Raw genomic sequence first — 11952 nt, 5'->3', positions numbered from 1 at the left:
ACAACAACAAACCTGACCAAATGGAACCCATCCTTTCGGATCACAATTTTAAAAAATTTAGAAAAAAAGAAAACAGGACAAAGTACAAACTGTAAAATACTCAGCCTGGAAGGGAAAAAAGGAAAAGGGGGAAAAGAAAGTCTGCCTCACTCTGTGCTTGAGGAAACGCGGAGCAGAGAGTGTACAGCCTGTGGGAAGTACTCTTTGGCTCTCTTCAAGGCTCCGCGTCTTCACCGGGAAGCTTTTCTGTCTCCCGGGCAACCGGCGCTTCAGCCAATCGCAGTTGAACATCGGAGTCACGTGGCCCGGCCTGGCAAAATGGCGGCGCGGCTGGAGGTGCGGCTGACTGGTGCTGGGGTCTGAGTGCTTCCACCAGGAGCTCTCGCGTTCGTGACGATGTCGGACCCCGCGTGGCGAGACTCGCGTGGGCGCCCGGCCGAGCTCCCCGGAGACCTGTCCTCACAGGAGGAGGAAGAGGAGGAGGGCGATTCCGACGCCGGGGCCAGCGACTTGGACTCCTGCTCCTCAGCCAGCAGCGACACGTAAGGCTCCCGGGGATGGCGCGTCCTCGGGATTGCGGGTCCTGGGCCCGGAGCTCCTGCGGGCGGGAGCGCGGCGCTGGTCGGCTTGCTGCGGTGCCCGCCTCCCCGGTGGGCTCTGTGCTCTGTGAAGGATGTCTGTGGTGCTCCTGAACCCTGTCCTGCAGTGCTGCCTTCTTACTTGTGACGTGGACTCTGGCGCATTTTTTTTTAAAAAAAAAAGATTTACTTTTTATTATTTTTGATTGTGTCCACTTATGTGTCTTTGTGTGTTTGTGCACGTGAGTACAGTGTCCATAGAAGCCGGAAGAAGGCGCTGGATCCCTGGAACTAGAGTTTCCAGTGGTTGTGAACCACTGTGTGGTGCTTGGAACTGAACTCCTGTCTTCTCCAAGAGCAGCAAATGCACCCAACCTCTGAGGTTCCTTTCCACCTGCAGACTTCTGCGTACTTACAAGGGAAGAAACACTGCACATATTGTAAGGCAACTATTTTAAACTCTGGAGAGGTTTTCCTCTTACGGAAAGAAATAGATAGCAGGGAGGACGTCTCCTCAGCACCTCACTATTGAGACAGCCTCCCTGGCTTCAGGATATTCATGCTGTATTTTTTCTATTCAACCCCAGAGCTTTCTATTTCAAGTCAGAATTATTGGTAATACCATGAATGAGTTATTTTGATTCACAGTATTTTATTTTTTTAAGTAATCCCTACCTGTTGCTGTGGATTAAGGACTTCTTGGAAAAGCCCGTGGTGACTTACAGTGAATGCCTGGTAGTGGAAGCGTTCAGGCCACTGGTCATCCATAGTTTTAGGATAACATTTTATGTGTGGTTAGAACTAGCAGTTACAGCATCTTCAACGAACAGTATATAACACCTTTTTTTTTTTTTGTCATTAAAAGTGAAGGAAAACCCTGCTTAAATCCATTCTGGAAGCTTAATAGGGATAGATTGTATTAAAATTTTGAACAAATGTGAGAATATCAACTTTTTGTAAGTTATCATTGTCATCTTAAAAGTGCTTTAGAAATTTGTGGTTTGTTCTAGTTTCATGACTGTTGTTGTGATAGGAAATTATGACCAAGTTAGAAGAGAAAGGATTTACTTGGCTTACGATTCCAGGTTACCATTCATTACTAAGAGAAGTCAAGGCAGGGCCTTAAAGACAGGTCAGCTTGCTCTTTATTCTATAACAATCCCTCCAAACCAAAGCTTCAAGTCAGAAAGCGTGGAGGGTGGTACGGGTAGGCACAGGCACGCTTTCGCTCAGCTGACTTTTATTTATTTATTTATTTATTTATTTATTTATTTATTTATTTATTTAAGATTTCTGCCTCCTCCCCGCCACCGCCTCCCATTTCCCTCTCCTCCCCAGTCCCCCTCCCTCATCAGCCCAAAGAGCCGTCAGGGTTCCCTGCCCTGTGGGAAGTCCAAGGACCTCCCACCTCCTTCCAGGTCTAGTAAGGTGAGCATCCAAATGCCTAGGCTCCCACAAAGCCAGTACGTGCAGTAGGATCAAAACCCAGTGCCATTGTTCTTGAGTTCTCAGCAGTCCTCATTGTCCGCTATGTTCAGCGAGTCCGGTTTTATCCCATGCTTTTTCAGACCCAGTCCATCAGCTGGCTTTCTTGTATAGTTTCAGGGCCACAGTGGATAGAGACCTACATCAATTAACAATCAAGACAGTTCCCCACAGAGCTGCCCACAGGTCGATCTGATCTAGGCAGTTCCTCAGTTGAGAGTGTCTCTAGGTTGTATCAAGTTGGCAATTAACACTAACTGGGACTCGGTTATTTCATGAGTTTCCCAGGAGGAGCTGATACAGAACCTTATTTAGTTGTGCTCTGGGAAGCCTTAGACTGACATTCCCACATTCGGTTTCTACACATTTTAATCACACATGTTAGCCTAGACACCATGTGTAGTGTTCCTATGGGCATAGGAATGCTATCTCTAGAAATCCAGACTCACTCCTGACAGGGCACCCAGCATCCAGTGGGATCTACTAAAAATGAGAAACCTGAGAACCAGCCTTGTAGTATGAAAACTTAAGTGTCTCATGTTCAGAATGCTTGTATCTATGTGTTTACTAGTCATTCATCAATCACTCCGAATATTCTAGTGTCCTTTTCCTGATCATACACCCCTATGCAAAGTGTTCCTTTGGTCCTTGTTTTGAGTTTTACCAAAATTCTGATTTTTATGCCTGTCTCTTATTGATGTGTGTAACATGAAGGTAGAATTGTCAACCTGTCCTGGGAAACTTTTGTTCAAACCTTGTTAAAATATTAGGTATTTACTGCCTTAAGCAACCAGCACAGTGCAAACTGGATCATCCTACTCTGGGAAGAACTGTTCTGATGGAAGGCTTAGGACTGTGGACCTGAAATTTTCTCATCGAATCAGAGAGCTAAGAATCACCTGTCACCTCTGTGGTCTCCATGAAACTTAGTAAGAAAGATATTTTATGTATCCTGGACTTCAGGATTCCAGTTGCTCTCTGACTCATCTTTTTGCAAGTTACGGTTTCATGCATGTTTGTGCTTAAAATGCAGAGTGACCTGCATATGATTGTCAGTAAGTTTATTAATTTTGAGATGGAATTGCTTTAAGATAACATTATGGTAGGGTTTTAAAATTATTTTAGTGTGTGTGTGTGTGTGTGTGTGTGTGTGTGTGTGTGTGCGTGTGCGTGCATGCTTACTTACAGTTTCCATAGCACAAGTATGGAGATCGGAAGACTACTTGGATGTATTTAATCCTACTATGTGGGCTCAAGGTATCAAGCATAGGTCATCAGGCTTGGCAGCCAGCGCCCTTGCTTGCTGATTCATTACTCTAGCCCCAGGTCATTCTTTTAATAGATTTGTTTTAGGCTTGTTACAATAGAGGGAGATTTTAGGTTGATTCTGTTATGTCTAAACCTCAGGAAGGCTTCAGAGACAAAACTGTTGGGAGAATTGGGTTAAGGGAACCACTGACTGCTTCAGACTTAAATAATGGAAGCCAGGCTTTTTCTTAGCAATGATGCCAGGCTTCCTTGCTTTGGTCTGCACTTACCATTTCATCGAAGCAACATTGATTAGTTCATGTTGGCCAGAAGCTGCTGACTTTATGACATTGATTTTTAATTTTTTAAAGTGATTTTGTTTTGCTTTTTTGTCATTGTTTGTTTTGTAACTAGGGCTGGCGGGCAAGAAGAGGAGTGACAGCAAAATAGATTTAGCTGAAAAAGCCGAGAAACTTCTACCTAAAATAAAATTGGCTAGAGAAGAAAGCAAATAGCTCCTTTAAATCCTGCCTGAGATTTTCAGGCACTTTCTGAGGCAGCTGTGCAAACCTGCATATACATCCATCAGTGTGACACATTAAGCCTCATCCGGCTGCTTCCCCACGTGTCTGAGACCACGTGCCCCCCTCTCCCTATAGCCACTTGCTTTCTGTCGCCGTGGGCGCCTTCGTGTTTTCCAGAGTTTTATAAAGATGTATTTAGTTTCTGTTTCGTTTACCTTCTTTTTCTTGGGGTAATAATTGGTCCTACAGTGGTTCATCTCTTTTTTCTAGTTGTGGGGATAGAGGTGAAAGGGCATCTGGGAATAGTTAGGGGGAGGAGTTGGGGTGATTATGATCAGAACACAATTTTGTAAAATTATCAAAGAATTAGTAAAAATGTATTTATTTAAAATAAATCTTTAAAAGACAGCATAATTCTAAACTACTTTCTTGCTTTGTTGACACCCATGGGAGGCCTGCCCCTTTCTGAACAGTAATAGAAGAAGTGTGGATTGGGATTGTGGGGTGTGGAGGGGAGATGGAGGAAGGAATAGGAGGAGGGGGAATTGCAGTCAGGATGTAAAATAAGTGCATACATTTTTTAAAAGAAGAAAGAAAGGGTCTCTCACTGAACCTGGAGGTAGACTGGTAATCCACAAACCCCAGTGATCTTCCTGTTCACACCTCACAGTGCTGGGGTGCCAAGCCTAAGTGGCCATCTTCCCTCCAACCTGTTGGGTTCTATTTCTGGTCCTCATGCTTATGGAACAAGCTCTCTGACCAATGAACCATCTCCGCAGTGCCCACCTTCATCTTCCGAGCTACTTTGGTTATACTGCACCGAAATGTTCACCCGCTGTTTTATACCTGTAACGTTTTACATTTTGTTCCGTGGCTTTGAAACCTCTTTTCTGTTTCTACTTGTCAGCATCACCGAAGGGCTCCACTCAAATGTTACCTTTTCCTAGATCCTTGTCGGCTTCTTCTTAATTTCTCTACCTTTTGCCTTCTAGGAGTGTGTGTGTGTGTGTGTGTGTGTGTGTGTGTGTGTGGTTGTGTTTCAGCTATTCAGTTTGCTCTCTGGACAGATGAATTTTCAAAAGTGCAGTAGGCTCAGTGGGCCATGCCTGTCATCCTGAGAACTATGGAGGCAGAGGCAGGAGAATTGCAATTCTAAGCCTAGCTTGGGCTACATAGCAAGATTTCATCCCACAATGAATAAAATAAAAGTACATTAAAGCCTAGCATAAGCATGAATGTGCTGCTGGTCTGTGGTTTTGATTCTTCCCACATTAGATCATATTCCTACATGTAGGTGTGCCCATTGCCTGCAGGATGTGCAGTAGGAATGGGGTCATTCTCGTCATAGCTGCAGTGGAGCTGCGCTCCTGGTGCAGAAAGATACTACATACAATGAGTGCTTAGTTGTGGGCTCAGCTGCTTCTCCATCTTCTCAGACATGCTTTTCTGTTGTTTCCATGGTGATTGAGGCCAGAAAAACTTCAGACCACCTGAGGTTGCCACATTCAAGCTGCTACAGCATCTAACATGATGGTTTTCCTTTGGAAGACTATCAGAGGTGAAATTCAGATGTTATCAGGGGACCACAGAAAAGCTCAGGCAGACTGACGCCTACTGAACATATATGGCAGACAGAATTCATATTAATTCCCTGATGTATTAGATGCTTGTCTCTTGCTGTAACAATGTGCTTACCTTAAAGAAAGAAGAGCTTATTTGGCTTATAGTTTGGGAGAACAATTCTTCATGGGAGGAAGTTATAGTAGTGTGTACTTGAGGCAGTGGGTTTCCTCTCATCCATGGTCAAGGATCAGAGATCAGTTAATGATCAGCCAACTTTCTCCCCTTTATTCAGTCCAAAACCCCAGCTCGTGAAATGGTGCCATCCACATTTGCAGTAGATCTTTGTACATCAATTAACCCAACGCAGATAATCTCTCATAGGCATGCCTGGAGATTTACCTAATCTAGACAGTCATAGCAAGCCCAGAGACTAACCTAATCTAGATAGTCATAAGATACCCAAAGACTAACCTAATCTAGATAGCCATAGCATACCCAGAGGCTAGCCTAATCTAGATAGTCATAGCATACCCAGAGGCTAGCCTAATCTAGATAGTCATAGCATACCCAGAGGCTAGCCTAATCCAGATAGACACAGGCATGTGACAGGGGTGGTGAGTTATAAAACCTTTAGGAGATGAAACCTTGATGGAGGAAGTATGTCACTGGGGGTGGGCTTTTGAGGGTTTATGGCCTAACCCTATTTCTTGTTTCTCTCTGCTTCCTGTATGCAAATACAATATGATCAGCCAGCTTCCTGCTGCTGTTCATGCCTTCCTTCCTGTTACCATGTCACCCTACTGTGGTGGACTCTGGGCCTCTGGAACTGTGATCTGAAATCAACCTTTTCTTCCTAGACCATCACCCAAAGTTCCTCTGCACCACTGGGGCATCCATCTTCGGCCTACAGGCCTAGCATATTCAACAGACTTTTCTGTGAAGCAGGATATTTTGTATCCTGCTTGTCTAATTAGGACAGCATAATGTCAGCAGTCAAGGCAGGGGCATTTTCTTGCCCAGTGGCTTACTTTTGCCACAAAGAAAGTAAACTCCATGTGGAGTTTCTTCAATGCCCATTGTCTTCTCTGAAGTAGATTGGTGCTGCCAGGAGCAGACCTGAGTCATTGTCATAAAAAAAGAACCTATGTTATATATATATATATATATATATATATAACCTATATTTCTTTATTATCCTAAACAGTTTGTAATAATAATTTTTAAGAACTAGAAATTTGCATTACTTTGTTAAATGTGCTGTCTAGGTACAATACCTTGAACAAGATTAGAAATGTATGTACAGTATGTTTTAACAAAATTAATCTCAAATTTTTATCAATATACAAAATTTATATAAAATATACAAAAGTAAAACCAGTGTAAAACATTTAAAACTAATAGTTGCTTTTAAAAAATATTCAATAAACTACCTTTTTATCTTATTATATCTATATTATCTATATCCCTTTTTTCTTTACCTTCTTTCCTTTTCTTTCTCGCTCTCTCTTTCTTTTATTTATCTATTTAGTTTTTCAAGACAGGTTTTCTCAGTAGTTATGGTGCCCACAGTAGCTATGGAGCTCTCAGTGCTATGGAGCCCATCCTAGAACTCACTCTGTAGACTAAACTGTCCTCAAACTCACAGAGATCTATCCTCCTCCTGCTTCTGCCTCTCAAGTGCTGGGATTAAAGGCATGCACCATCACCACCTGGCCTTTTTTTTTTTTTTTTCCAAAACAAGAACCTTGAATCTAAATTCCTTTGTTTAGTTTTTCCTGACCATTATCCATAACAACTTGTAACCAACACATTAAACAAAAACAAACATCCATAATCCATTCTTTGGGAATGTGGGTGATGTGGATGTAGTTTTCTAGGCTACTTCCTGCTGATTGAGGATGCTGATAATCTTATGGGGACCCAAAGAAAATTTAGGATTATGGTCAAGTCTTTACTGGAATATTCTGTGAGGCTGGATCATCTCATCATCAGTAGTCTTGAGGTTGTTCTAGATGTAGAACTCAGAGGAAACTGCAATAAACATATCCTGAAAGGTTGGATCATCTGGGTCATCTGTTCCCACTGGAGATTTATCAGGGGGTCTTCCTTGAACAAATCTTATTTTTCTTAACCAAGAATAAACCGACAGCCTCTCACTTCCTGTGGAAAGAAAAGCGAAACCTCTTCTCCAAAGTAACATATTTTTTTACTTAAATTTTGTAGTCAAGACATTTTGATCAAACCTTATTTTCTTAACCCGGAATGAATCTATAGTCTCTCACTTCCTTTAGAAACAAAAGCAAAATCTCTTATCCAAGTAACAGATCTTTTGACTTAAATTTTGAAGTCAAGGCATTTTCAAAATAGATAGGTCGGATTAATCCAGCAGCATTAATAATCAAATGTCTTTTAGCAGCTGTTGCTCCTTCCTCAGCAGCAAACAATTCAAAGAGAATACAATAAATTGCAGTATCCAGATTCTCTGTGTATTTTCCATCTTTACATGAAAGTTAAACCAGGGCAGATGGGAGCTGGAAGTGCTAGTTTTTCTCCTGAACGCAGGTGGCTAGGTTTGGGTCTAAATCCTAGACCTGAAATTTTAATCCCAACTCTGACCTGGGCTGGTGGCTAAAAAGCCTCAGGCAATCAGCATTTTTGTGAATTCATACCCCAAAAGGTTAGGCGCCAAATGAAGCACAATTAATAAAAACTCAGGATCAGAAATTGGAGTTCAACCTAAAGATCTGAAAAGCAAAACAGTCAGCCACTGACTCTTACTTCAACCTCAATTGAGATGGCAATCCTGTCTCCAGGAATTTCAGCATTAGACTGTGTGTTGAGAGCTGTCTCCTCCCATTTTATATTCCTCTCTAGGGCTGGAATTAAAGATGTGCACCACTGGGATTAAAAGCATGTACCTCTCAATTTCTATGGCAACTAGTGTGGCTACTGGGGTTAAAGGCATATGTTATCATAATCTGGTCTGTAAGGCTGACCAGTGGGACTGCTTTACTCTCAGATCTTTAGACAGTCTTTATTAAAATACAGTTGAAAGACCCCATACAAGACCCCATAATGTTGACAGTGAGATTAACCATCACCTCATCACCCCTTGTGTAGTTCTCTATTCTGTGTGTCTACACTTGCCTGCTGTCATTTAAGTTCACGGTGAGCACTTTGAGAAAATGCACTGTTCTTTTCTCAAGAGGAGGAGGATGTAATTCTTTGGGATAGTGCAAATATCCATTTTACTTAAATGAGGAAATGTGCAGGTCAGGATACATACTGTGTGGATCTTCTCAAGATTCATATGGGCAGAAAATGTAGCAAGTACGTTACATTTACACTGTGGTAAATGAAAACACTGCTGTGATATCTGGATGGCTCAGCAGATAAAACCGCTTGCTGCTAAGCCAGACAACCTGAGTTCGATTCCTGGGACCCCCATGGTGGAAGAACAGAATGGACTCCACAGAGTTCTCTGTTCTCACACATGCCACATGGCACATTTGTACTTGCACATACACACTTGCAAATATACACAATAATAATAAATAAAACACAAAGTTAAAAAAAACAAACAGAAACCTTTGTTTTGTGGGGAAGAGAAGCTGAGAAAGAACCCATGATGATGCATATGGAAGGCATAACAGGGAAATGGTGGTGGAGAGTTAGGGAGCTAAAGAAAAACAGGAGTTAACAACGGCTCTAGAACAGGGCATTGGGCAGACATCGCCTTAACCAAGAGGTGGATGGGGGAGACCACGCAAGGGCTGAGAAACTCACAAACCACAAGAGATGAGGGAGACCTCATGGCGAGCAGCAACACGATCTGCTGGGTGGAATCCTGGAGCCCAAACAGAACGGCAATAGAAGTGCGGTAGCAGAAATGGAGTCTGGAGTCAGCTCACAGGCCGGCGTTAGCGTCTTACTGGCAAGCGAGTAACAGCTGGGTAAGATGTTAACACAGGAGCACCTTTGCAACCTTCTTTAAGTCAAAAATGAACCCATATTTAAAAAAAAAAAAAAAACTCTTTTAGAGCAGGAATTAAATCTAGCTGTTTCAGTTCACATTTTTGTAGTGACTTCAAGAGTCAGCAGTAATGTACTTTTTTATTTTATTTTATTGTTCTTTTTTGTTACTTTATAAATAATATCAATCAAAATTTCCACTTCCTTCCCTCCTCCCACTTCCCTCCCGCTCCTCCACTCACCCTTCCTCCCTCCCCCTCCAGTCCTAAGAGAGGGCAGGGTACCCTGCCCTGCTGGAAGTTCAAGGCCCTCCCCTCCATCCAGCACACATGGCAGCACACAGCTGTCTGTGACTTCATTTCCCGGGGACACAACACCCATGCACATAAAATAAAAATAAATTAATTTTAGGAAAGGTTATTGTTCACTTGTCACCTAAAGGCTTCCAGGAGGCTCACAGCTGTCTGGAATCCTCAGATCAGAACTGTGAGATGCTAAACACTAACTTTAAGGAGAGGTGAGGTTGAAGCACCTGATATATGTGCCTGGTGATCTAAGTACCACTGAGCATCTAAAGTGATGCCAAGTCTTGGAACCATCTAGACCAGTGAAGTGTTAGTTTTGGTGTTTTTAGCCACCTATTGCTTTACTTTTTTATGATTAATGTACACTTGAAAAGTCTGTGTTACTAACCAGCTATACAGACTGTATATATTAACCAGCTATACAGACCATGTATACTAACCAGCTATACAGACCATGTGTTACTGACCAGCTACAGCCATACAGACCATGTGTACTAACCATCTGTACAGACCGTGTGTACTAACCAACTATACAGACCATGTGTACTAACCATCAGTACAGATAATGTATACTAACCAGCTATACAGACCATGTGTACTAACCATCTGTATAGACTGTGTGTACTAACCAGCTATATAGACCCTGTGTACTAACGGCTAAACAAACCATATGTACTAAGCAGCTATACTGACCGTGTGTACTAACCAGCTATATAGACCATGTGTACTAACCAGCTATACTGACCGTGTGTACTAACCATCTGTAAAGACCACGATAGAGATAGAATAGGATATTTTGGGGACTAATTTTTATGGTATTCAGAAAGCAGTACTTGACAAAAATTTAATATAAGAATCAGAGTTGCTACTAAACACTCAGGAAAGCAAAAGAGACTTCTGTTGGGTGATGATTAGAACACAGATTACACCCTTTCCTGCCTGGGCACTCAGCTTAAGACTCTCCCCACATGGTGACAAACCAGTGTCACTTCAAAGAATGGCAGCGTGGAAAGCAGCCTGTGCCTCAGAACAGAACAGGGCGATCAGTTTATTGCCACAGCATGGGTGTTGCCGTTTAATGCTGTTTCCATTTTAATGGCAATAATTTGGACACCTAACAACCGACTTCCCATCTATCCTCTTTTACGGCCACAGGATGAATTATGTAAAGTGTGGCTTTACTCTCCTTACTATGCTGCTAATGAGGCGTTGTGCAGAAATTAGAGGTTACAGCTAGGCTCATTGCGGACTGTGATTATAACTGGCTGGTTTCGGCCATGGTTGCAATTTGTGGAAAGATGAATGCCGCTTTTTTGAAAATTGTTATCTAAACAAAGTACATGATGCATGACTTAATTCTAGCTGAAGTCATCCCAAGTGCTCCCCATGCAGATAGGACGCTTACCCGTGTTTTCCAGGCAGCTGGCTTCTGTGGGTTCAGTCAATACGTTTAATGACCAATGCGAATTTTGAGATGTCCAAAGTGAGCTATAACCACACGGTGGCTGGGTTGGTGCTCTCTCTCTCTCTCTCTCTCTCTCTCTCTGTGTGTGTGTGTATGAGCGTGTGTGTCCACAAGCACATTTGGGTGTTATGGGCATGTTTGCCCAGATGTACACACGTAAAGGCCAGAGGTGATATTGCTGGGCCTTTATTGCACTCGACCCTACTTTTTGAGAGGCAGAGTCTCTCACTGAACCTGAGCTCGCCCTTGGAGCAAGACCTGTGCTACCATGTCGTTGAGGGATTTTTCTCAGAAGACACAATGCATATGTGTTTACTCATTGCAGAGTAGACAGCAGTGTTGGACTTGGTGAGTCAGTGAGGATCTGTGGGGGTCACTAACAGAAGTTATAGGGGGTTACTTTCAAGGGGCAGGGATACCTCAAAAGCATATGCGCCACCCAGAACGAATGGAGACTCAGAAGCTGCAGCCCTAGAGCCCTCTGCACAGCATGTAGACAGGCCCAAGCATCTCCACTGTGCACAGCATGTAGGCGGCTCCACAGACCCAAGCATCTCCCCTGGGCAGCTGCTGTTTAGAGTCTCTTCCCCAGCAGTTCTGCTCATTCTGTAGATCTGGGTCTTCTAAAATTGTCAAGGTTTTACTTTCCCAAATGTGTGGCATTTTCTTTATCTCTTGAATCTCCTGAGCCTCCCCTGCCCTCCTAGAAGGAACATGTTAATTCAGTGGACTCCACTGTGCAATGTCTTCCCTGAGCCCAACTTTTTTATGTGGGTACTGGGGATCTGAACTCAGGTCCTCATAGTTGCACA

General features: G+C 42.9%; 1 protein-coding gene across 2 annotated transcripts in view; it reads left to right on the top strand.

Moving 5' to 3' along the window:
* Window positions 1–328: 328 nt before the first annotated feature.
* Intu (inturned planar cell polarity protein) overlaps window positions 329–11952 on the top strand; it is a 56722-nt gene continuing 45098 nt past the window's right edge. For both annotated transcript variants that reach the window (XM_057757157.1, XM_057757156.1), the window contains exon 1: window positions 329–542. In XM_057757157.1, the coding sequence (XP_057613140.1) occupies window positions 397–542 (146 nt within the window). In that variant the 5' untranslated portion in view covers window positions 329–396. The remainder of the gene's footprint in view (window positions 543–11952) is intronic.

The sequence above is a fragment of the Chionomys nivalis genome, chromosome 24 (assembly GCF_950005125.1).
Source record: "Chionomys nivalis chromosome 24, mChiNiv1.1, whole genome shotgun sequence".
Lineage (NCBI taxonomy): Eukaryota > Metazoa > Chordata > Mammalia > Rodentia > Cricetidae > Chionomys > Chionomys nivalis.
The sequence above is the reverse complement of the archived record's forward strand: the minus strand, read 5'-3'. Positions and strand labels throughout refer to the sequence as shown.